This window comes from Bicyclus anynana, chromosome 25 (assembly GCF_947172395.1).
Source record: "Bicyclus anynana chromosome 25, ilBicAnyn1.1, whole genome shotgun sequence".
Lineage (NCBI taxonomy): Eukaryota > Metazoa > Arthropoda > Insecta > Lepidoptera > Nymphalidae > Bicyclus > Bicyclus anynana.
In genome coordinates, this window is record NC_069107.1 from 8,831,534 (window position 1) to 8,857,515 (window position 25,982).

Here is a 25,982-nt window from a genome sequence, read left to right on the forward strand (position 1 = left end):
AAAAAAATAATTATGAGACATTATCTCATCGTGCAATAATTATTGTGCATGTCTATACATATATATGTTTGTTGTTAGTGTACGTAATAAATAAATAAACTCACCTTCGTCAGCATTAATGGAACCTAAAATAAAAAACAGTAATAAACAAGGAAACATATTGAACTCTTTGACAAGCATAAATTCGTTTACAAATTATGACTATTTGATTATTATTTACCGACTATTGATATAGTAATGAACAGATATACAAGTTTCAAATATATTTATATACGCTTTATCTCTATATCGGCGGATTGAGGTTTTCTTAATTAATAATAATTAATTTCTTTACAACAAAGCAGGTTTGTAGGTGTAATGAGCTTAGATTGGGTATACAGGGTGTCCCGTAAATATTACGACATATTGGTAGCCATTTTGATAGATAGATAGACAACGTGATAGCTGACTTCAAGGTCTACAAAAATAACGCTTTATGTTTACCGAAATTTTACGGTTTATAAGTTATATTGTTTTTTGTTCAAAATACAAAAATCCCCACCTCCAGTGCAGTTTAGTCTTACCATGTATTGAAATATTACTTAAGCATTGATTTTATACTTAGTAATAGTTGTTTCAAGTAATAAATGATGATGATGAAGTCAGCTATCACCCTGTAGAGTATGTCGTAATATTTACGGGACAGCCTGTATGTTATATCTATACTAATATCAAAAAGCGGAAGAGTTTGTTTCTTTGTTTGTTTGATTGAACATTGAGATTTTGATGCGATGCATCCGATACGTACGATGCCGGTCAGTGGACGCCTACGTTTAACTACTAATTGGCCTCTTGACAATGGACTCTATTAAAAACAAGTTGATAATAATGATAAGTAAGTATACACAATTGGATACCTATTTGTATAGTTTCTAATCTTTAAGTTCAGATTTGGGTAACCTAAGGCAGATAGTGTACAGAGATAACATTAAACTGATAACAAAATCATCATTAGGCTAGACCATCCGCCTTTTCTTACATGAGATGAGATAAAGTATAGGTAGGTAACTAAAATACTGCAGCAAAATTGAATATTGCTTTGCGCAGGTATAATTAAAAATCAAATTCAAAATCAAAAATCATTTATTTCAAGTAGGCTCAGTTTACAAGCACTTTTGACACGTCAGTTGACTATTTGTAAACATTCTACCACCAGTTCGGAAGGCAGATTCTGCTGAGAAGATACCGGCAAGAAACTCAACAGTTGCTCTTTTGAAATGAAAAAGTCATACAGTATTATAATTTACAATTGATAACAATTACAATTTCTTAGTTTTACTTCCTGTGTGAAGGTTGAAGCTGATTTAACGGCCTCCAAGCATCTTTATCATTAAGGAACTCATCAATGTTGTAGTACATTGGCAGGTCCATAACAGTCTTGGGGATCTTATTATAGAAGAGTACACCCAAACCTACAAAAGATTTTTTTACTCTTTGGAGACGATATGCAGAAATAACTAACTTATGCCCGTGTCTAGTAAGACGTGGGTTTAAATCTCCTTTTCGTTTGTACAAATTAATATTTTGTCTTACATAGACTATACTGTTATATATATATTGACAGGCTACTGTTAGTATACCTATTTCTTTTAACTTTTGACGAAGGGACTCTAAAGAGAACTGATAAAAGCATGCTCCCCGGTTGTCCAGCAAAAAAATAACTTAAAACTATAAATTTCTTAAATAACAGCGGTGTGCTAATGAGAAGAAAAAAATACAACCAACTCTATTTAATTTAATTTAAACAATAATACCTAAATATTGTCTTCATACTTATCTACAATGTCAAGTGGAGTGTTTAGGAAGTGGACATACTGTATACATATGAGCCGCACTCAGTAGGTACCGAGGGGTCAGGGGTTCGCTCGCTCGCTCGAGCTATTGAGGCTTTAAATGCGAGTATGTGGAACATACAAAATTTTAAATGTTATACTAAGAATACATAGTTAATTACCGTTCAACCAACGTTCTTTCAGACCTAAAGCCTGAAAGAAAGTTGTTATTGCCGGCGGAGCTGATGACTTGACTACGTTGTTGTTGTGATCGGCGATGTTGTAACCGTTTGCAGGTTATTGTTTCGGTTCTCAAAATATATTTGAGTAGTACCTAAACAAAATAAATTTTATTAATAAAATTTAAGCAAAATAACAATACATGATTTAATGATCTTTGAATAAGACCTAGATTTTCTTTTGCTATAAACTAAGCAAAACGTTCGAGCTAGGAGTGGGTGCGACAATAGTCCAACACGTAGGTGTTGAACTCCATCTCGCGTTGATGTGTACAGGGCGGCACTGACAGGAAGTGTCATTGCAGTGTTCCGGTGTGAAGGGCGCGGTTGCTGGTGTACTTACAGGCACATGAGACAACACGTGCTCGCGTTGATGTGTACAGGGCGGCACTGACAGGAAGTGTCATTGCAGTGTTCCGGTGTGAAGGGCGCGGTTGCTGGTGTACTTACAGGCACATGAGACAACACGTGCTCGCGTTGATGTGTACAGGGCGGCACTGACAGGAAGTGTCATTGCAGTGTTCCGGTGTGAAGGGCGCGGTTGCTGGTGTACTTACAGGCACATGAGACAACACGTGCTCGCGTTGATGTGTACAGGGCGGCACTGACAGGAAGTGTCATTGCAGTGTTCCGGTGTGAAGGGCGCGGTTGCTGGTGTACTTACAGGCACATGAGACAACACGTGCTCGCGTTGATGTGTACAGGGCGGCACTGACAGGAAGTGTCATTGCAGTGTTCCGGTGTGAAGGGCGCGGTTGCTGGTGTACTTACAGGCACATGAGACAACACGTGCTCGCGTTGATGTGTACAGGGCGGCACTGACAGGAAGTGTCATTGCAGTGTTCCGGTGTGAAGGGCGCGGTTGCTGGTGTACTTACAGGCACATGAGACAACACGTGCTCGCGTTGATGTGTACAGGGCGGCACTGACAGGAAGTGTCATTGCAGTGTTCCGGTGTGAAGGGCGCGGTTGCTGGTGTACTTACAGGCACATGAGACAACACGTGCTCGCGTTGATGTGTACAGGGCGGCACTGACAGGAAGTGTCATTGCAGTGTTCCGGTGTGAAGGGCGGGGTTGCTGGTGTACTTACAGGCACATGAGACAACACGTGCTCGCGTTGATGTGTACAGGGCGGCACTGACAGGAAGTGTCATTGCAGTGTTCCGGTGTGAAGGGCGCGGTTGCTGGTGTACTTACAGGCACATGAGACAACACGTGCTCGCGTTGATGTGTACAGGGCGGCACTGACAGGAAGTGTCATTGCAGTGTTCCGGTGTGAAGGGCGCGGTTGCTGGTGTACTTACAGGCACATGAGACAACACGTGCTCGCGTTGATGTGTACAGGGCGGCACTGACAGGAGTTGTCATTGCAGTGTTCCGGTGTGAAGGGCGCGGTTGCTGGTGTACTTACAGGCACATGAGACAACACGTGCTCGCGTTGATGTGTACAGGGCGGCACTGACAGGAAGTGTCATTGCAGTGTTCCGGTGTGAAGGGCGCGGTTGCTGGTGTACTTACACGCACATGAGACAACACGTGCTCGCGTTGATGTGTACAGGGCGGCACTGACAGGAACGGTCATTGCAGTGTTCCGGTGTGAAGGGCTCGGTTGCTGGTGTACTTACAGGCACATGAGACAACACGTGCTCGCGTTGATGTGTACAGGGCGGCACTGACAGGAAGTGTCATTGCAGTGTTCCGGTGTGAAGGGCGCGGTTGCTGGTGTACTTACAGGCACATGAGACAACACGTGCTCGCGTTGATGTGTACAGGGCGGCACTGACAGGAAGTGTCATTGCAGTGTTCCGGTGTGAAGGGCGCGGTTGCTGGTGTACTTACAGGCACATGAGACAACACGTGCTCGCGTTGATGTGTACAGGGCGGCACTGACAGGAAGTGTCATTGCAGTGTTCCGGTGTGAAGGGCGCGGTTGCTGGTGTACTTACAGGCACATGAGACAACACGTGCTCGCGTATCTGGTGAAGCGTTGCTATGAAGCCAATTAGTGTATGGCGACAAAGTATATAAGTATTTAATTGTTTTTGACGATTGATCCATTAGTTACCTGCTTTCGTCTCTGTCATTCGCACCATAGTAGGTATTTATCTATAATAGAACCTACGCGGTTGAATAATTATTATCTATAATAAAATAACAATGATCTGACTATCACAGATTGGCGGTGTCGAAGGAATCTTACCTTTTTTAATATACGTGTGCCGAATGGCTTCAATGCACTCCTTTCCTCGAAGGATATCATATTGTTGTATAGAGGTTAATCCCCACCAATTTTCACCTTCGATTACGATCTGATAAATAAAATATCACAAAATAAAATATGTTAAATTTCATTTTATTTAATGTTTAAGCAATATAAGCGCACGGCAGTGCGCAGGCCAAGTTCCAGCAACAGGCCGCGTGCATGCCGTGCACTTTTTACACGATCGAAATAATACTGGTACGAGGTCAATTGACCTCGTTCCAGTATCTACGTAATTAAAACGTATATTAAAAAAGGATTTTAGCGTCTACAAGAGTATTCTATTACCTACTATTTTCATATTAAAAATTTAAAATATTTTAATAAACTCAACCGACTTGAAAAACACAAACGTACGTAGGACGGCCTCCGTGGCGCAGTGGTATGCGCAGTGGATTTACAAGACGGAGGTCCTAGGTTCGATCCCCAGCTGGGCCGATTAAGGTTTTCCTAATTGGTCCAGCTCTGGCTGGTGGGAGGCTTTGTCCGTGGCTAGTTACCACCCTACCGACAAAGACGTACCACCAAGCGATTTAGCGTTCCGGTTCGATGTCGTGTAGAAACCGAAAGGGGTGTGGACTTTCATCCTCCTCCTGTCAAGTTAGCCCGCTTTCATCTTAGATTGCATTGTCATTTACCATCAGGTGAGATTGAAATCAAGGGCTAACTTGTAATGAATAAAAAAATGAAAAAAAGGAATTTAAAAAGCTAATAGCATTATAATATTTTCTACATACTGATCTGTTAAAATTTATAATTAAGGTAATTAATGAATATGAGTGGATAAAAACAATTATTTTCTTACCTGGAAGTTTTCCGGATAACCCAGAAACATTGAGCGAGCATCGAATACCAGTTCGGTCCTTTGAACGGTGGGAGTTGGTGATTCATGGAAAATGATATATTTTCGTTTTTGCTCTTCGGGAGACGAGAATAATGCGGTCACTCCAAGCGACTCCGGTACTTGGTACACTTTGAGTATTATATTGCTATAAACAGTAAGTAGGTATTAACTTGATTGGAAAGGTTTTTATTTATTTTATTTATTTAATACTCTGTATTTGTACACCACAAAAAATAAAAGAAAACAAGCAAAACAGAAACAGAAAAAGTAGAATACAAAAGGCGGCCTTATCGCTTAGTAGCGATCTCTTCCAGGCAACCTTAGGCTTAGGAACTTATTAGGACAACTGTAGGTGGTGTGTACGTAATAATAATGTACATATACATACATACAAATAACTACACACTAATACATAAACCATAATACACAAATTATACAATAATTATAAATATCATAAAATAAACTAATATATATAATATATCATTATGTCGTATGATAAATATTCTAATTAAATAAAATATGTAACTAGTGACTAAGATAATATGTCTTAACGGATTTTTTAAACATGTCAAGGGATTTGGATTTCCGAATGTCGACTGGGAGTGCATTCCATAGCTTAATAGCACGAACAACAAATGAACACTTATAAAATTTACTCCTATGGAAAGGCATACACAAAGTAAGAGCACGACATGTTCTTAGCTCTGATTGCACTCCCAGAAATGTGAATTTCTCCTTAAGATAAGGAGGATATTTTGGATTAAAGAGCACACAGTACAGAAGAGAAAGTACATGCAGATCCCGGCGACGGCGAATAGGAAGCCACTTGGTTCAGGTTCAGGAACGTTGGTTATTATGGGGGTCACAAAAAATGGGTGAGATATTTTAACGTTGCCCTGCCTATTACTCTATAATATAGCGATATACGTAGCGCAGAATCAAAGCCAGTTTGTTAAGAGGAGCGATTGTAACTTGCGAATGAGATACCCCAATGGACTTGTAAGCAAATATCACCGACTAAAAAAAGCGTCGAAGACAGTAACAGGGATGGGTCCAGAAGTTTTCAATAGGATTCCACAAAATATAAAAAATATAACAAATATTTATACTTTTTAAAAAAATTAGAAGCTTGGCTTGTCGAGAAGACTTTCTATAGCTACAACGAATTTCTAGAAAATGAACTTTTGTGACATTTATTTTGTTATATATTGGATTCTGGAGGGTGTTAGTTCGAATCCAGTCCGGGGCATGCACCTCCAACTTTTCAGTTGTGTGCATTTTAAGAAATTAAATATCACGTGTCTCAATCGGTGAAGGAAAACATCGTGAGGAAACCTGCATACCAGAGAATTATCTTCATTCTCTGCGTGTGTGAAGTCTGCCAATCCGCATTAAGCCAGCGTGGTGGACTATTGGCCTAACCCCTCTCATTCTGAGAGGAGACTGCTCAGCAGTGAGCCGAATATGGGTTGATGACGACGACGACGATATATAAAAATGAATTGCTGTTCGTTAGTCTCGCTAAAACTCGAGAACGGCTTAACGGATTCATCTTATATTGGTCTTGAAATGTTCGTGAAGGTATAGGAAAGGTTTAAAAAGTGAGAAAAAATCAAATAATTTCCGGGAAAACCCTAAAAACTGCCCCTTTCTATTTCCCATACAAACGTTTAAGAGTCAAGTGGTAGGGGTAGGGTAGGGTAGGGCTAGAGGTATAGAAGGGTAGAGTAGGGATAGAGAATAAGTGCACTTATGTCAAAACGAAGCTTGACCGGGTCCGCTAGTTATGAATAAAATATGACTATGACTAGTCGCAGTGCCAAAAAATTTTTCCGTACCATTTCACCGCGGCTTGTTGCCTCGACTGGTGACAGAAGGGCTGGCTCATTGTTTGCGCAAAGGATCAGCCTGGCTGTCCAGCGCGGAAATGCAGCCAGTATTCTTGCCACCATTCCACGTGGGCATGATTTGTATAGTTATTAGGATAAGTTAGCTTATGTTCCTTATTGTATTCTTTCTCAATAAAAAACTAGGTAAGACTATGACTATTATAATCAATTCTGTTATACCACTTACTGTCTAAGATAGTGTCCGAATCTCAATTTGAAGCAACCACCCTCCACTAAACTACGGTCGTAAATGGGAGAGATCAAGCGTGCTGTTTTGTAGACGTCATTCCGGACATTATATAAGACGATATCTTTAGCATCTGCACCCTCCTCTGGGCAAAAAAGAATAGAAATTAATAGTAGAGGAGCCGAAGAGGAGATTTTTGCAGTTACTCGAGCGCGACAGATAAACATAAGGGAGTATACCTTACACTTTGTCGAGTACCTCCACCGAGTATGAGCCGTTAATATTGGTGGGTACGTTTAGAGCAACCAAAAAAAACTAACTTCATAAATAGTCAACCAGCACGTCAGATTAAGATAAGGTAGGTGAGTTGATAGCTAAAAACTGCACATTTCGTAAATCTGACGATTTGAGCGTAACGTAATGGAATGGGAGGGTTTCAAAGATACAAAATTAAACTCTTATATTTTAGTGCTCGAGGTACGAGTGCGATTAATTTTTTAATTATTTTTAAGGAAATAATCCCCTAATTAATCGCTAAAATTTTCTTACAATTTCAGTAAGCCAAAGTAATAAAAATTGTTCTTAAAGTCTGTAGTACTTTTTTCCACCGCTAAACGGAAAAAGTATATAACCATTTATTCTTCCTATAATTTAATCTACCAAATGTAATCGGTCTCAATGACGCTCGAGTAACTGCAAACTTAGCATCCCGGGCTCCCCTACTATAATAGGCGTTTTCGAATCACATTCGAAAAATTTCGGAAGCCCAGAACGAAACGGTCGCGCAGGAGCGTGTCCAGCTCTGCACCAAAGTCACAATATATGGTCAACCCTCTTAGCCGCGCCGCCCATTCTTCGATACTCTCACCGTCCGATCTGCTTGCTTCGTAGAATTTTGCCCTGTCTGCAAAGGTCGATCTTTTTGGCGTAAAATGCTGGTTTAGCACTTCTACCAGCTCAGTATAACTACATACTTCAAGCTTTTTTTTTTATTCTTTACAAGTTAGCCCTTGACTACAATCTCACCTGATGGTAAGTGATGATGCAGTCTAAGATGGAAACGGGCTAACTTGTTAGGAGAAGGATGAAAATCTACACTCCCTTTCGGTTTCTACACGACATCATACCGGAACGCTAAATCGCTTGGCGGTACGTCTTTGTCGGTAGGGTGGTAATTAGTCACGGCCTAAGCCTCCCACCAGCCAGACCTGGACCAATTAAGAAAACCTCAATCGGCCCAGCCGGGGATCGAACCCAGGATCTCCGTCTTGTAAATCCAACGCGCATACCACTGCGCCACGAAGGTCGTCACACCTTCTTTGGGTGCACCAAATTTCGAATTAACCGATATGAGTCATCCGAGAGATGTGTCAATAACATTGCACTTTGACTATCATCAGAGATTTCATTTAACTTTATAAACTGTGTTAATCTACTGTGAAACACTTCCCACTCATTAATTTTATAGTCAAAAGAGGCTAAGTTTCCGAGATAAGAACTCATTTTTTTTTTAAACGCGGGTATGTACACGACTCGTCGACAGTTAGTATATCGGTAAGGTGCGAGTGAAAGACAGTCTTGCTCGGTAGCTAGTTTATTGCTGAGGACACAATGAATTGACACTCGTTATATACTACAGGGCGCCACTGTCGCCAATATGGCAACTTGCGTAGTGTGACCATAAAGTATTGCTAGTTGTTGGATTTACATTTCAATGAAGTAAACTGAATATGATTCGCAGGACGAAGATTTAACAGTTTTAATAAATTAGATTAAAGATACACTAGCGGACGCCCGCGGCTTCGTCCGCGACAAATCGGTGTAAACTTTCTTTACCTATTTATGGATTTGCGAATACACGCACCAATTTTTATAAATGTGTTATTTATCCTATTTCACTCTCTTCTATTTATATTTTCGCCTGTTTTATATTAAATCGATACATTATATATTATTATAATTATAATTTATTAACGCACCTACTATAAACTACCTATCTGCCAAATTTCAAGTTAGTAGAATGAAAAATGTAGGACTTTCTTTTAAACTCGCGAGTACCTTAAGACCTCTTTAATCCGGCCCTGTCACAAAATTGGCCTGTAAAGAACGTCTACCAAGTAAAAACTTTCTTCATGCCAAATTTCTAGTTGGTAGCATGAAAGATGAAGAACTTTGATACAAACTTGCGACACCCATTAGACCTCCTTGATCCGACCCTGTCGCAAAATTGGTTTGTAAAAAACGTTTACCGACTATAAACTACATTTCTGCATTTCAAGTTAGTACAATGAAAGATGAAGAACTTTCATACAACCTTGCGACAGTCTTTAGATGTCCTGAATCCGGCCCTGTCGCAAAACTGGTTCGTAAAAAACATTTACCAGCTATAAATTACCTATCTGCCAAATTTCAAGTTTGTAGCATGAAATGAAATAAAAGTAGCTGAGATAAGTGATCGAAATTGCCCATACTGTGGCGTTTAAGTCTAGTTCGGACTATTTTAGTATTTTAGTGGAGTACAAACGATTTATGGTAAATCAAACAATTGTTCGTACTTGACTAAAATACTAAAGTAGTCAGAACTAGGCCTTACAGTCCCTATGCTAGGACACACTTAAGCAAGACGGAAATCTGAGGTGGCGGTGTAATAAGAAGTACATTTTTGATTTACATATTTTAGTTTTCTATAAAAATTATATACGTATAGTTACCGAATAAATAAGGGAAGTAGATCATATATTCTAAGGATGCAACTCATACTCAGACCAATTATTGTATAGGACCTGCCTCGCTAGACGTTACTTTTCTGTCAAAGTATATGATCAACGATCTAATGTGATTATAGAAACTGTCTCTATAGTGTCGATGTTAAATAGTTGTAATCGTGTTCGTCGGTTAAAGAACTCCGTAAAAATATCTTTTTGTGTAATTGAATTGTGTAAAAAACGGGAAAAGACTTCTAGTTTAGTATAAGATTTATACCAAATCTAAGCTCGTTTTCTTCAGAAAATGACAGACAATTTTTCTATAATTGGTCTGAGAACTCATATAATAATGATCGAACTTCACTTGGAAGTTCGTTTGATCATATATTAGAATGACATAGGAAGTAAAATTACACAATACAGTATTCGTGAAACCCAAAATTGTCTTTGAATACCTTACAAACGTTCTAACATTACTTTTTCTACCGAATTTCGTCTAAACAGAGGCTTACCATCTGACTTGAACTCCCATTCACCGCCAACATTTTCATCATTCCACCAACCGCAGTATGTATTATTGAAGTCGCAACTTAATAATGCTGAAATCAATTAAAAGAATTACTTTTTAGAAAATAAACTATCGTGAGTATTATTTATATTAATTTAATATGAAATACGGCTAATACAAACTTTTTTAATCGATAAAGAACCAGCTCATGACTAAGGGCCCCCATATGGGTTCGAAACCAGTCGAGCATTCTACGACGTTGTACCACGTGAGTTTAAGCCGTGTATTCATGATAAAAAAGAATTACCTTCAGAAGTATTTTAATAATATAACATATAAATAAGGAATTAAATATAATAATTAAAAGGAGGATTTGAATTGCTGTTTGTGTAATTCGTAGTATAATTGGGTATAGTATACGCCAAACTTCGAGTCCGCTCTGACATTGATTATTGCAATGTGCAACACACCACAGAATGCATAATGAAGCAAGCACAGATACTGTATGACTTGCCAGGTAGCAGCGACAGTGATTGTATGATCATTTTGTGGTAGAGGAAACACCTCAAGCAGGTCCCAGGACTTGTGAGCTTGGTGTAGGTTTGAAGGATCCTTTTAGAATGCATAAATAATCACATCCCCAGCCACCTACCCTGTATGTTCTCCATGCCAACACTAAACAATTTATGATCAATAATTACAACAAATCACTAACGCGACTAGCAGCGTGACGGTGTTCACGGTTCTTAACATACAACTGAGCTCAAGTCATGAAATACCCTCTTATTTATTGCAACAACTTCGTAATCGTCATAGGTAATCGAGGAACTCGTAACAACTGCGTGGACATTCGAGCTTAGAGCGGACTCGAAGTTTGGCGTATACTATACTTGATTGTAAATAGACCTTGCAGAGTGTCTTGAGCTTGTATTTCGACTAATAAGTTTCAACTTTTAAAATCACAATGCTTATGCACCCGACAGAATTGTACTCTCTTGACGGCCTCTGTGGCGCAGAGGTGTGCGCGGTGGATTTATAAGACGGTGGTCCTGGGTTCGATCCCCAACTGGGCAGATTGAGGTTTTCTGAATTGGCCCAGGTCTGGCTGGTGGGAGGCTTTGGCCGTGGCTAGTTTCCGCCCTATCGACAAAAACGTAGCGCCAAGCGATTTAGCGTTCCGGTACGATGCTGTGTAGAAACCGGAAGGGGTTTGGAGAAATGAGAGCATCCCTTGGTAAGAATTTAGTTGTAAGTTAGTAGTCGTAACGATCCCACTTCATAATCAAGTTATGACGATCTAGACACTACAGTCAAGCACGCACCTCATGGGAAAATCTAAAACCAGGTGGCCTATTTTCTATTTTAGTTTTTATTATCGACATATGAAAATCTAAAACCAGCTGGCCAATTTTCTATTTTAGTTTTTATTATCGACCTATTAAAATCTAAAACCAGCTGGTCTATTTTTTATTTTAGTCTTTATTATCAACCTACTAAAATCTAAAACCAGCTGGTCTATTTTTTATTTTAGTCTTTACTATCAACCTATTAAAATCTAAAACCAGCTGGCCAATTTTCTATTTTAGTCTTTATTATCAACCTATTCATCTTAATATTAAATTAATTGACAAAATGTCATTTATCTACTGCTTGATATTCACCAGTAAGCACCGGATGACATTTTTACATAGAATCTCAATTTCTTCAATGTCAACGATAGCGAATCAGCCTGCTGGAACAGCTGTGTAAACTGTGCCGAGCATATGTAAGAATATTGAACAAATATTTGTTCTTCACCTTGCTACATAAGCTAATGAAAGGAACTGCCCCCCTAGCCAAGTGGCAAGTTGCTTCTCTTTCTACGATCGCTAACGCTTCGAAGACTAGAAAAATGTATGGGAATGACAGATCTTGAATCAAGTGACCTATCGTTAGCAAATGTCATTCCCATACATCGTTCTAGTTTTCGAAGCGTTGGCGCGAACACTTGGGTTATTGAGACAAATCTAACTAAGAGGTAATAAAGTATATTAAATACAAGCATACATACATACATATATACATACATACATACATACATATAAGATACGCGCGAAAAACATAACCCTTCTTGCAGTCGGGTAAAAAGTAAAAAATAACATTGTATGTGCTACCTTCTGATCAATTTGAAGGCCGTGCCAAGACGGTGATGTATTTACTTAAGCCGTTATAGTCATAAAGATTAAGTATTTTCAGACAGTCCTTTCACGTGGTTCTTTTGGGAACAGCTTTAATTAAATTTTTTTTTGCGAGAAAAAGTATCCTTCAACCTGCTTCGTGTTATGGTCTTTAGTTTATTATAAGTGACTGTATTAGATTGTCATATTTCAAAAGATAATTGAGAATTGCTTCAACTTACCTTCGTCAGCATTAATGGAACCCAAAATAAACAACAGTAATACACACGGAGCAAACATATTGAAGTCTACGACATGCAAAATGTTTAAAACTCGCAAATTCGTGTAAAATGTTGACACCTTAACGACTGTTGGTGTGGTAATAAACAGATCTGGCAGTTTTAGGCATATTTGTATGTACGCCTTATCTCTATATCACTCGCGGGCAAAAGTATACCGTAAAATAGATTGGAGTTGTCTGTTTGTGCGTCTGGACAAGTTAAGTTGAATCTCTACTGAAGCGTATTACATAATACGAGTACAAGATTAACCTAACACACACGCACACACAAACACACACGTTTATTATTTGTTACTGATTAATGTTACTGAAATAAATATTTTTTTTTTGGACCTTTTTTAAGGTTCTGTACATCAAAAGGACAAACGAAACCCTTTTATGATCAATTTGTTGTCCGTTCGTCTGTCTGTCAAGATACATATTTCGAGAATGCGTGGAGGTATCTAGTTGGAATTCAAACAGTATACTCAGGTTTACAGTCACAGGACATAGAAACCGCTGGAAACTAACGCTTTTAGCGTCGAAGCTATTCAAAAAATCGTCAATTGCGGATACCACCTCACCGTACTGTCGCCTTTAGAATTCATTTACTTACTCCGCCACTAAATGTTGAAATAATTAATAAAAATAATACCATAATTCCCCTCCATTGAAAAATCTTAAGTCTAAATTCACATTTAAAAAACTGCTAAAGAGATTTCTACTTGAAAAGCAGATTGAATTCCAACATCGTGTGGCGGAGTTTTCCTTCTTAAAGGTAAATAATACTGTATAAGAATTGCGTAAAGGAGATGGTCCATTTCAGGTCAACTCTTGTACCCCGTTTTTTTCTCTCTCATTTATTTATTACTTCTTTTTTTTTAAATTTTTAACAATATAAGTATAAAATACAAAACATTATTAAAAATTTATAAAAAAAATTCACCCTCCCGCTGCGGGACATTTGAGTGCCCAAGCAACCGGTGGTCAGGGCTCCAAAGTGAGGAACCTCCTCACAATACGCGCCGTCTCAAGAATCACTGCCTTTTGTATCCGACTCTTGATCCAACAGTTAAGCGAAAGCTTCTTAAGGTGTTGGTCGAAGCTTTTCGCTATAAGACCATTGACTGAAACAACTATCGGAACAATAATAGTTGACTCAACATTCCACATGGCGGTAATCTCGTGAGCAAGGTCCAAGTATTTTGATACTTTTTCCTTTTCGGCTTTAACCAGATTATCGTCATGTGGAACTGTAATATCAACAATTATTGCACGACGCACTGACCGATCGACTAGCACTATATCAGGTCTATTGGCTACAATATACCTGTCAGTGATAATCGTTCGGTCCCAGTAGAGCAATGCACTGCTATTTTCAAGAACTGACGCTGGGTCGTACCTATAGTAAGGCATCTCAAAATCGATAAGGTCATATTGAAGAGCAAGCTGTTGGTGGATTATCTTGGCTACTTGATTATGTCTGTGCAAGTATTCGCCGTTAGCAAGGTGAGAACACCCGGACACAATATGCCTGAGGGACTCCCCAGGACGATGACACGCTCGACAGATGTCTAGAGTGCCATCTTTCATAATGTGTTTCCGGTAGTTTCTCGTCTTTATAACTTCGTCCATAATTGCACAGACAAAACCCTCGGTTTCCCCAAAGAGGTCACCGAATTGCAACCAAGATACAGATGTTATTTGATCTACATCCGGCCCAGTAAGGGCCTTGTAGAATCGTCCATGCAACTCCTTGCTCTTCCATATTGCCACACGATCTGAGTTACTAATTACTATAGGCTTGCGCCAGTTCTCTTTGCCTAGGTATAGCGGGGTAAGTCCCTTATCCACTGCAACGACATCCTGAAACATACTCACATTCATCTTGAGAAAATGATCTCTGAGATTGCACACCTCACGATTATGGAGGTTCTTGTCGTTTAAGAAGCCACGTCCTCCACACTTGCGTGGGATGTACAATCTCATTACAGATGAACGGGGGTGATGCATCCGGTATGACGTCAGCAGTTTGCGGACTTTACAGTCCAGGGAATCCAGTTCGGTTTGAGTCCACTTTAGAATGCCAAAAGTGTATATGAGTAAGGGCATGACCCAGCTATTGAAGGCACGCACCTTGTTACCGCCTGATAAAAGACTTTTTAGGACTTTTTTCAGGCGGCCAAAGAAGCGTTCCCTCACTACCTGTTTCATATTCCCTGTCTCAATACCAAGTGCTTCTGTCATTCCAAGGTATTTATAGGTCTCGCCTTCAAGGAGTGATCTGAGAATGATAGTTTCTGAAATAACTATATTCTCGGAGCTCACTATCCTTCCTCGCTCTACATTGATGACCGCACACTTGTCTACACCAAATTCCATCCTTATGTCATTGCTAAAGTACCCCGTATTATTAAAATTTAAAAAATACAAGGATTTTATTAAAATTAAAGTGAACAAATCTAACTAAATAAAAAGAAATGAATAAAATAAAATCTCAAGTTTTTGAGTTATATCAAGATGCCGCCCATAAACCAAGTATGACAATTGACAGCAAACGTCAAATCGATTACAGCATTGAAAACGTCATCTAACTGCCATTATTACCCATATAAGTGTTGCATTTCTTGGGAGATAATGAATATTATTTCAAAAGAATTAAAGTAAATAAGTATGGAACCCTTTGCTGGCTTATGCCACACACCGCAGGATATTGTCGTGACGATTAATAGAACAAATTGTGTTGTGTGGCATAATTCTCTAATAAACCTATTTTTTCTTTCTTTTCTTTCTTTTTTTTACAATACCATGAAGACAATAATTTATAAAATAAAAAAAATATATATTAGTTTAAATAGGCAAAGGCATACGTATAGTTTTTTGGGAATTACATATTCTACGAGAGCGGAAGTGAGCGATATTATATTTATTATTACGAAATATTTTTGGCGGCCCTTTTTTTACATGATAATAAATGTCCTTCATTTTTAATCTATACTTATATATAAAGAGGAAATATTTGATCATTTGTTTGTTTGCATCGAATAGCCTCCAAAACTTCTAAACCGATTTGAAAAATTCGTTCACTGTTTGGAAGCTGAGTCCCCGAGTCCCCGAAAACATAGCCTACAGCAGGCTATGTTTTTACCCAACTGCGTTAGAAGGAGGCTAAAGCCCTAACGGCTGGACGGATTTTGACATATGAGGTGTCATTGAGTTCATTGGAATTGTGGTAGCGACATAGGCTGTTTAAATTTTCAAAATGGCGCCCGTAAATAAAAAAAAGGTGGGAGGTGGGTAAGTTTTTTTTACCTTACCCTAATAATATGATGATAATATATCAAATGAAAGGTCGTAAAAAGACAATTTCAAAAATATATATATTATATTATGTTTATATAACTGTTTTAGCACAAATTATCAAAAAAAGCGTACCAATTATATTGGGAACATCGAAGTAAACTAGAAAGTATTCAAGTCAGGAATGGCATTGTCTGTACTGACTTATATTTAAAATTGAAGAGAGTTCGAAAAAAAATATTTCACTACTCTTGCTCAAAAACACTGTCATATTACCACTCCACAGCGGGGCTAAAGTAATTTTGTTTTTTAATTCTCGTCTGTTACGAGTACTAGCCTACTATAAAACGGAGGAGGTTTTATTCGAAAATAGAATCATTATAGGTAAGGCCCTGATTGATTTGAAAAATAAATAAAAAACTTTAAATTGGAATGAAATGCAGCGGTCTTGTCTGTGGAATGCTTTAATTTTTTTATTTAATTTTTATTGAGTTGCGAATAGAGCGAGATTTGAAGACATGGGACATCCTTTTCGGTGTAATACCTTTGCATTTTTCTCATGTGAAAAAAATAAAATCAAAAAGCGAGAATTTAAGAAACAATTGGCGTGAATAATACACACTTGAATTTTTTCAGAAAATAATTGTAAAAATATTGTTCAACAATAATTGTAATTGTTGTCTTCATCTAGTGAGAATGGTGATCCTAATTTGGAAATGGATGAAATTTTCAATCTGTTACCATCAAAGTCCAGACGCATTTACTTAAATACTTACCTACGAAAAATTAAATATGTGAAGAAAACAACAACGAATGGATTCATTTACGAAAGAAGTTTTTTTAAACTATTATCTCCCACGTTTACCTAATACTTATCTTTATCTCACAGTAGTCTTATATTTATCTTCACAGTAGTCGGAAATTATGTTACTGGGTAAAAGCATCTCCCTTAATATCCAAAATTGTAGACTTTTTGTACATTTAATTTTCAAATTAAAATAAATCATTGAATATTGAACTAAACTATTTTATTTTCTCGCAATCGTTGTGAAAAGCATAGTGTAACACTTGGGGCTAAACCCATTATAAACTCGGTTTCTATTTAGGCGGCGGTCTCGGGCCCTAAAAATACTTCGTATATATTGGGTCTTTTTAGCCCCTTGTATAACAATCTACTATTATTTTAAAAACAAAAAAGCCGACTGCTTAATGAACTAAAAAAAGAAAAACAAGTAGGTATCACAATATCTGTATAAAGTCCTGACTAAATCCTATGTGGTGGTGCAGGCGGAAACAAATACTTTCTTACGTCAGTTACGGTAACGGGAACCACGCGGGTGAGACCGCGGGGTGTCAGCTAGTTATCAACAAAAATGTAATGAAGTATTTAATAAGTTATTTTTCAGACAGATGGAAAGCATTCATCACATTCCAAAAAAGTTCTTTGAAATAAAGTTAACTACCACACTAAAAAGTGATAATAATCATCATATGGGATATTTTGAGAAGAAAGCTAATAACTCAATGAGTAGGATAGATTTTTTTAGCGTTGGAATATCAAAGGTAGAAGGTGTTTTTCTGTTCATTTGTTGCGGAATCTCCGGTGTAACGGCGTTTCAACTGGCTGTATGATGAAACAATTTTTGTTAAAAGTATAGTTGTCCAGCCAAACGCCCCGGTTATCAGACTAGGATCACCGTATCCCTACGACAACCCTAACTTTGACCCATGCATCATAGGAAAGGGTGTTTTTGTAAATAAAAGAACATACGAGGTAATAATTAAGATATATTAATTAACTAGACACTTAGAAACAATAAATCTATTCATCTACAGCTTTAATGTTACTTCATCTCCGGTGTACTTTTTGAGCAGTGAGAGTGATAAAATAAAGTATTTTTTTCTATATCTAGCAAACTTTTATAAAAAAAAATTATTTAACCAAATTCTTATTTTTACATCATATTATCATCTCCATATACTTTTATGGGGGGGCGTAACTGGGTTTCTTGGGCCGACGTTGTATGGGCTGGTGGACATTCCCCTTTTCATAAAACTAATGAGTTTAAACGTTTGTGTAGTAGTCCGAAAAGTACGATTGTGTAGCCCTAACGCGCAAAATTTGTTACAAAGTACCACTCAGGGCTCGAATGCGAAGTGTTCGAACGCATCAGCTCTTTGCTACCACCAACTGCCGTACAAATGCGGGCAAACGTTCTCCATTATATAGAATGACGCAATCTTACAATGAGTGCTTCAATAATATTGATATTTTTTCTACACGTGTAGGTATCTTCAAGAGGTTGGTTATAAAACGCTTACAGAGTTTATAGCTATTAGTTAATTAATAATTTAGTCTTTAGTCTTTTCTTTCATCTATTTTTTTTTATTCACTTTTCATTCTAATTTTTTCAAAATTTGTTTGTAATAATTTTAGGTAAGATATTTAGGAGTCTACTTTATAGTATTGTAATCTGTGGTTTCCGAAGCTGGTGTCATAGTTATAATTTTTATTTATATTACTATTATGTACTATGATGTTGTTTGTAAGCCCTCAATAAAATAAAATAAAAAATAAAACATTGCTAATAATGAGCATGCTTATTTCGAGCATGCTTAAAAATCAACAGTCGTGCGATTTATGAGCATGCTACTTGCTGCGCGGATAGAAATTGGCGTGCTTTAAGCGCGTCTGAACAGATTATTGGGTATGCTAGTAGATCAGTCTCTCTTCTGTCTAACACGATACTATAGACAGAAAGCGATAGATACAAATTAGCATGTTTAATTAGAATGTTTGCTTTGAGCAATTATTCAGGAGCATACTTATAAATAGCATGCTTATTGCTAGCAAATGTAAACTATAAGCATGCTCGCGTGGAGCATACTTAATAGCACGTTTTTAGCATGCTATTTTAGAGTTAGAGTATGTGTAACAGTACCTTAATTATTTATTTGAATATGCAAATTTCGAAAAGGGCACATGTTGTATATTCTATATATACATCTCACAAATATAATCTTATTAATATTAATAAAAATGTATTTTTAACCGACTTCAAAAAGGAGGAGGTTCTCAATTCGGTCGGTATTTTTTTTTTTTTAAATAACATCATAATATGTTCTACCTGCTGATCAGTATGACGGCGGTGCTTAGCCAGTGTTGTCTTAATTTAAGCCATTTCTGACAGGACCACATGAAACAAAACTGTCTGCAAACTCTAAAGCTATAAAATATTCTCAGATGGCTTGAATTAATACATCACCGGCTTAGCACCGCCTTCATACTGATCAGCAGGTAGAACATATTATGAAGTTATTTTTCACTTTTTAGTTTAGTGGGTACGTTTTTAGGTTTTGAAGTCGGTTGTATTTTTTTATTAAAATTTTTATTTAGTAATTATCAAAGGTTAATTAACACCACAACCACAAATGTAACACAATTGTTACTTGTAGAAATTATTAAATGGTTTGGAAAATAAATAAAGGAAAGAACGTTGTTATTGCCGGCGGAGCTGATGACTTGACTACGTTGTTGTTGTGTTCGGCGATGTTGTAACCGTTTGCAGGTTATTGTTTCGGTTCGTATAATATGTTTGAGTAGTACCTAAACAAAATAAATTTTATTAATAAAAATTAAGCAAAATAATAATACACGATTTAATTATCTTTGAATAAGACCTAGATTTTCTTTTGCATCAAACTGATGTAACAGAAGGTGGGAGAAGTAAAATAATACTTTTACTGTTAGTCCAGTTATTTTAGGTTTCATCTGGGGAAAAATTCCTAGTGAGCTGAATTTTTGTATACACCTTTATTACGGCGTTATTATGAAGTTGTGAAAAATCGACATCGATATCGTGTCGGCTAAAAAAATTACAGAGGTCAAAAGGTTTTTTGCAAATATTTCGTGACCTATTGCTCGGACGTCAATAGAGGTCATTATAAAAATTGTTTCTCATAAAATTGTCTACAAAAAATGTCTCTTATAGTTTTTCTGTAAAATTAACGGTTTTCCGATCATAGTGCTGAGAAAGCGGCAAGAATGCAAAATATTTCGCGACCTATTGCTAGGTCGCGAAATATTTGCAAAAAACTGATTTTCGTGACCTTTTGACCTCTGTAATTTTTTTAGTCGACACGATATCGATGTCGATTTTTCACAACTTCATAATAACGCCGTAATAAAGGTGTATACAAAAATTCAGCTCACTAGGAATTTTTCCCCAGATTGGGGTATAAAATGCCTAAAATGACTGGACTATGTACACAAATTTATTCGATCACAATTTCAGCATAGCTTCCGCTATAATGTTAATATTACACGCTGATGGTAGTATATCAATGAATCTGCTAAACAACCCTCTATTTTATAATATTTGCAAAGTTAGTGTCTACTGTTGGTAGCACGAATATGTTAACAATACAAGTACGTTTTAATAATAGTTCCGGAGTATTATTATACAAACCAAACGTTATAATTCTATCTAAAACACATTAATAATTAAAAGATATTTATAACGATCGTAAAATAATATTAAAATATCGAAACACAAAGTTGAGAAATTAAATACAAACTAAATCATAACGTGACGTCGCAGTTGTCAAGAGTAAAATAACCAATGATGAATTTATATCATGTAAAACAAATAATTATATTTATATCAATAATTAATAATAACCTCTCCACTGTTCGGATTGATAATTATTGTTACTTAATTAAATTTAACTATAATAACCGGAAGTCATAAAAGTGTGAAATGAAATGACGCTACTATACGCTAGGCGGCGACACTTATCTATACGAAATAGGCGGGAAGCAGGTACTATTTGTAATAGTTGCTATGAAGCCAATTAGTGTCTGGCGACGAAGTACGATTACATGATTACGCTTTTATTCTGTAGAAAATATACAAGTATTTAATTGTATTTGATGACTGATGCATTTGTTACCTGCTCTCGCCTCAATGGGTCTTTATGCGGTTGAATAATTATTATCTTTTATAATATAACAAGGATCACAGATAGGTGGTGTAGAAGGAATCTTACCAGGTGGAGGGGTAACAGATGCGTTGGCTGCTTCAATGCACTTCCTTCCTCGAAATATTTCTACTTCATTTATAAAGATGATTCCCTTTTCACAGGAAGCTTCGATTACGATCTGTTAAATATTTAATTAAATATATATATAAAAATGAATTGCTGTTCGTTAGAATCGCTATAACTTGAGAACGGCTTAACGGATTTATCTTATCATGGTCTTGAAATGTTCGTGGAGGTATAGGGAAGGTTTAAAAGGTGAGAAAAAATCAAATGATTTCCGGGAAACCCCTAAAAACTGCCCTTTTCTATTTCCCATACAAACGTTTAAGAGTCAAGCGGTAGGGGTAGGGATAGAGAATAAGTGCACTTATGTCAAAACGAAGCTTGACCGGGTCCGCTAGTATTTAAATAAAATATTTATATCCATACGAATGTTTCATTTTATCTCATTTATTGTTCAAATATACTTTTATAATACACGACATGTATGCCCAGTTTAGGCGTTGCCTTATTTGTCAATTGAGTAGTAGGAGACCGATTTTATTATTGAACTAGCGGATGCGCGCGACTTCGTCTGCCCTTAGATCTCTTTAATCCAGCACTAACAGTAGTATCGCTGTAAAAATGGAGTAACTTCTCCCGTTTTCCTAACATTTCCCTTCACTGCTCTGCTCCTATTGATTGTAGCATATACTATCCTGAGTAAGTAAACCTGTCCAGGACTATAAAGAATAATAGTACTAACTTTCGTTAAAATCCGTCGAGTAGTTTTTATTTCTATAACGAACATACAAGGCAAAAATACATTCTCCAAGCGTGGCTTCGGCTGGGCATTTTATCCAAGAACATAAAACATTTCATAAAATGATTACTGGACTCTATTTATTATATATAAAACTTGCGAACAGATAAATAATAAAGTGTACATCGATTTTCACGCGGACAATGTCGCGGGCATCTGCTCGTAATTATTAAGAGTGGATTAAAACAATTATTTTCGTACCTGGAAGTTTTCTGTATATCCTGGATGAAACATTGAGACGGGATATAGATACACCGTGCTAATGCTGGTCACGTTAACACGTTCTGCTTCATGTATAATATATTTTCTTTTTATCTCTTCGGTTGACGTCAATAATCCGGTCACTCCAAGTGACACCGGGACTTGGTAGACTCTGAATGCTATATCGCTATAAACAGTAAGCAGGTATTAACTTTAGAATTGGTGGATTGTTATCGCCGCGTTTGCCGCTTTTAAATTTACATGTTGTTAATAAATAGTGTAGGAAATAGTAGTCTGTGACAGATATGACGTCGCTCGATCTAGCTCGGCTTCAGTGTACTCGTGGCGTTCGAGTCGTCCACATCTCTTGTTGTGTAATTCTTTATGGGTTACTTGGGATAGTCGGGGAGAGTGACTTGAGTGGAAAAGGGGAGTGTTTGTATACAGTCAAAGGATCCTTTAACCCTACACACATCGTTCACAAGTACGTGACTCCACTCAAGGTCATTCTCTGCCATTCTAGAGTCTTATTTTGGTTACAGTTTGATTTGTTAATTAAGTTATCCTGACAAGTGTTGTGAATCATAACCTTTGTTCGACATTAGTTTTCTTATATTTGTAATCACCTTTTGAGTCCTATAATAGGATTGGAAGGGTTCTGGAATATTGGTTATATTGGGGGTCACAAAGATTTAGTAAGATGTTATTAAATAAAGGAATGCTTTTTGGGACAGTCTCTGTAGCGTCGCAGCAGAGGTTCACTCACTCTATAATTATGATATTTATTAAACTACCCGCCAATGATTGTTCATTGATTTTCTACTCTTTTTGTTTGTCAATTATTTTTTTTCTTGAATATTTGTTATCGCCGCGGTGCAACGACTTGTACGGACGGCTTCAGTGTGCTCGTGGCGTTCGAGCCGTTCACATCTCTTGTTGTGTAATTCTTTATAGGTTACTTGGGATAGGCGGGGAGAGTGACTTGAGTGGAAAAGGGGAGTGTTAGATATCTGTCAAAGGCGCCTTTAACCCTACACACATCGTTTAAGTGCGTGACTCCACTCAAGGTCATTCTCTGCCATTCTAGGATCTTATTTTGGTTGTAGTTTGATTTGTTAATTAAGTTGTCCTGACAAATGTTGTGAATCATAACCTTTGTTCGACATTAGTTTTTTCTATTTTTGTAATCATTTTTGAGTCTGCTAAAATATTATATTATATAATAATAACCAGTGCACAGTATAACCATCTGTGGTTTGTGTTGCACTGTGGTTAGGTTTAATTGTTAAATATACAATATATAATATAATAAATATGTTTTTGTATAATAATAAATAAATAATTAAAAATAAAATTAACTTATACCACTTACCTAATATAAAAACCGCAATCCAAGTAGAAACAGCCATCCTCCACTAAGCCATGGTCGTAAATGGGAGAGATTAGGCGTGCCATGTTTCTGCCGTGAACAATATTGGCGAAGATCCCTTTAACATCTGTAAATACGTTATGTTCTAGCTGATGCCCGTGAGATTTTCGGTATGATATGGTTAAAATACGAAGCGCAAGCGAGACACCGAATTATGACTTTCACGTGAGTGAAAAGCACGGAGCGATTGACGCGCGACGCAAATTTAATGACGATAGCGCCAAAACCATTTTTACCTAATTGCAAGTAAATTAAACAACACAACGAAAAACAAAATGGCCATGTTTAAGATATATACCTAATTTTCTATACAAAACAATAATTCAAGAAAATAAGTTTGCTTTTCCTGAGATTGAAAGCAAAATGTGAGCAAAACATGTATTTTTCAAAAAAATAAACTATCGAGAAAAGTTTTACAAATTGTGTATTTTGTATAGTCATAACGAAGCTAACACTTCTTCTTCTTCTTCTTCTTCTTATTTCCTGGGCCTTTTCCGCACTTGGCCATTTGTGTTTGGCCACGAAGCTAACACTTTGAAATATCATTTCAAAGTGTTCACCCAACAACACCCAAATATCAGGCTCCTGACTTTTCCAGAATCTGAGATCCAGAACCATTTGTAACCCCCAAATTACATATTGCACACTCTTAAGTTTTCTATAAATCGTGCCCATTCCAAAATTCAACCCACATCTATTTAGTAGTTTTTACGTGAAACAATAACAAATATTCATACCACCCATAACAAACATTAATACCATCGACTTTTCAAAAATTTTATTTCTCGCAGGAATAATTAATTTGTTCGGGTTAAAAAGAAGCCTTTGTGTAAATCCAGGCTATAATCTATCTTAATTCCAAATTTCAGCGAATTTGGTTCAGTAGTCGCGACGTGAAAGAGTAGCAAATACTCGTACCATCATAACCATCAGTTTTTCGCAAATCTCGCAAAAACCATCGATTAAAAGTTGCCTATGTGTTTATACAGAGTACTATCTATCTGCGTTTTAAATTTCAGCAAAAATCGGTTCAGTTATTACGGCGTTAATGAGTATCAAACATCTAAACAAACATCCGTACAAACTTTCGCATTTATAATATAATATGATTTTAACTATCTCTCTAAATAAAAAATGAATAGCTAAATGTGTTGCTAAGCGCAAATTTCGAGAACGGCTGAACCGATTTACTTACGAAGAGAAAAAATTAAAAAAAAAAATCTAAAACAACACTTTTCTATAGTCAACGATTCGTACTTATATATGTATATAGTAAAGTTCTCATCAATTAAAATTAAGTAATACAACATTACAATATTACAATCGCCAAAATTCGGTTTTATTATTTTTACTTAAAAAATTAGTTTTTTGCAATTCCGGAAACAGTGAAACGTTCTAACATAGAAGTTAAATTAGTTTTTTTTTTGTCGAATTCCGTCTAAACAGTGGCTTACTTAAATGGTTAGTCCATTTAGCGCCAGCATTTTCGTCATTCCACCAACCGCAGAGTGTATGGTCGAAGTCGCAATGTAAAGGTGCTGAAATCAATTTAAATAATTACTTTTTAAAATATAAACTATCGTGAGAAATATTCATTTATTATAAAACACGGCTAATCATGCCATATTTCAAAAAATAATTAATAATTGCTTCAACTCACCTTCGTCAGCATTAATGGAACCCAAAATAAACAACAGTAAACACGGAGCAAACATATTCAAGTCTACGACAAGCAAAATGTTTAAAGTTCGATTAAAATGTTGACACTTTAACGACTTTAGTTAGGTACTTTACTTTTTTTAGTAATATACAAGTCTAGAAGTTTCAAGTATATTTATACTCCTTATCTCTATATCTACCACTACTATATATATATACAGGAAGAAATTTTTTTTAGTGCGGATATTTTTATATTTTGTACATAAACAAAATTTAATGATCACGTATTTTTTCTTTTTTTTTTAAACTCAAAAATAACAAAATTATCGTTAGCTAAAGTTATTTACTTTTGAACAGAATTTTAGGGTCACCCTATTGTGCGTTTATTTTATTTTCGTTTGATACCTAAAGGACGTCACCAGATCACTTTTAAGCTGAATATATCGTGTTTAGTAATAATATGTACATTATTTTGTTATTTTAGAGACATAAATAAAAAAAAAAATTACATAAAATGTATCGAACTGTTTGTAGATTTATATTCTATTAATGATACAGAACCACGAAAAAAAATATCCGCACTAAAGACCGAATCACCCTGTATATATACTAATATATATATGCACTATATATTGGACTTGTCTGTTTGTACGTCTGGACATATTTT

General features: G+C 36.6%; 3 protein-coding genes across 4 annotated transcripts in view; all 3 read right to left on the bottom strand.

Annotated features, from left to right (window-relative positions):
• LOC112049585 (uncharacterized) overlaps nucleotides 1-953 on the bottom strand; it is a 15,104-nt gene extending 14,151 nt beyond the window's left edge. The window contains exon 1 of one of the 2 annotated variants that reach the window (XM_052889296.1): nucleotides 105-250. In XM_052889296.1, the coding sequence (XP_052745256.1) occupies nucleotides 105-180 (76 nt within the window). In that variant the 5' untranslated portion in view covers nucleotides 181-250. Of the gene's footprint in view, nucleotides 1-104 lie in introns of both variants that reach the window. The other variant, XM_052889297.1, reaches the window with a different exon arrangement.
• Nucleotides 954-1,383: 430 nt separating this feature from the next.
• Nucleotides 1,384-12,966, bottom strand: LOC128199482 (uncharacterized). The gene is made up of 6 exons (XM_052889298.1): nucleotides 12,844-12,966; nucleotides 10,450-10,536; nucleotides 7,233-7,377; nucleotides 5,118-5,301; nucleotides 4,253-4,361; nucleotides 1,384-2,145 (listed from the first exon to the last, which is right to left on the bottom strand). Exons 1-6 carry the CDS (start codon nucleotides 12,899-12,901, stop codon nucleotides 2,066-2,068), a joined length of 663 nt encoding a protein of 220 aa, XP_052745258.1. The 5' UTR covers nucleotides 12,902-12,966; the 3' UTR covers nucleotides 1,384-2,065.
• Nucleotides 12,967-17,951: 4,985 nt separating this feature from the next.
• LOC112049595 (uncharacterized) lies at nucleotides 17,952-25,476 on the bottom strand. The gene is made up of 6 exons (XM_024087540.2): nucleotides 25,317-25,476; nucleotides 25,111-25,194; nucleotides 23,600-23,723; nucleotides 22,228-22,414; nucleotides 21,231-21,342; nucleotides 17,952-19,788 (listed from the first exon to the last, which is right to left on the bottom strand). Exons 1-6 carry the CDS (start codon nucleotides 25,369-25,371, stop codon nucleotides 19,709-19,711), a joined length of 642 nt encoding a protein of 213 aa, XP_023943308.1. The 5' UTR covers nucleotides 25,372-25,476; the 3' UTR covers nucleotides 17,952-19,708.
• Between the last annotated feature and the right edge of the window lie 506 nt (nucleotides 25,477-25,982).

Excerpts from the sequence above, each read along its gene's own strand:
- LOC128199482 (XM_052889298.1), bottom strand. The coding sequence starts at position 12,901 with ATGTTTGCTCCGTGTGTATTACTGTTGTTTATTTTGGGTTCCATTAAT. Across the intron at positions 10,537-12,843 it reads TTCCATTAATGCTGACGAAG|CATTATTAAGTTGCGACTTC; the intron begins GTAAGTTGAAGC and ends AATTGATTTCAG. Across the intron at positions 2,146-4,252 it reads GCACACGTATATTAAAAAAG|GTACTACTCAAATATATTTT; the intron begins GTAAGATTCCTT and ends TATTTTGTTTAG.
- LOC112049595 (XM_024087540.2), bottom strand. The coding sequence starts at position 25,371 with ATGTTTGCTCCGTGTTTACTGTTGTTTATTTTGGGTTCCATTAATGCT. Across the intron at positions 22,415-23,599 it reads GATTGCGGTTTTTATATTAG|CGATATAGCATTCAGAGTCT; the intron begins GTAAGTGGTATA and ends TACTGTTTATAG. Across the intron at positions 19,789-21,230 it reads ATCTGTTACCCCTCCACCTG|GTACTACTCAAACATATTAT; the intron begins GTAAGATTCCTT and ends TATTTTGTTTAG.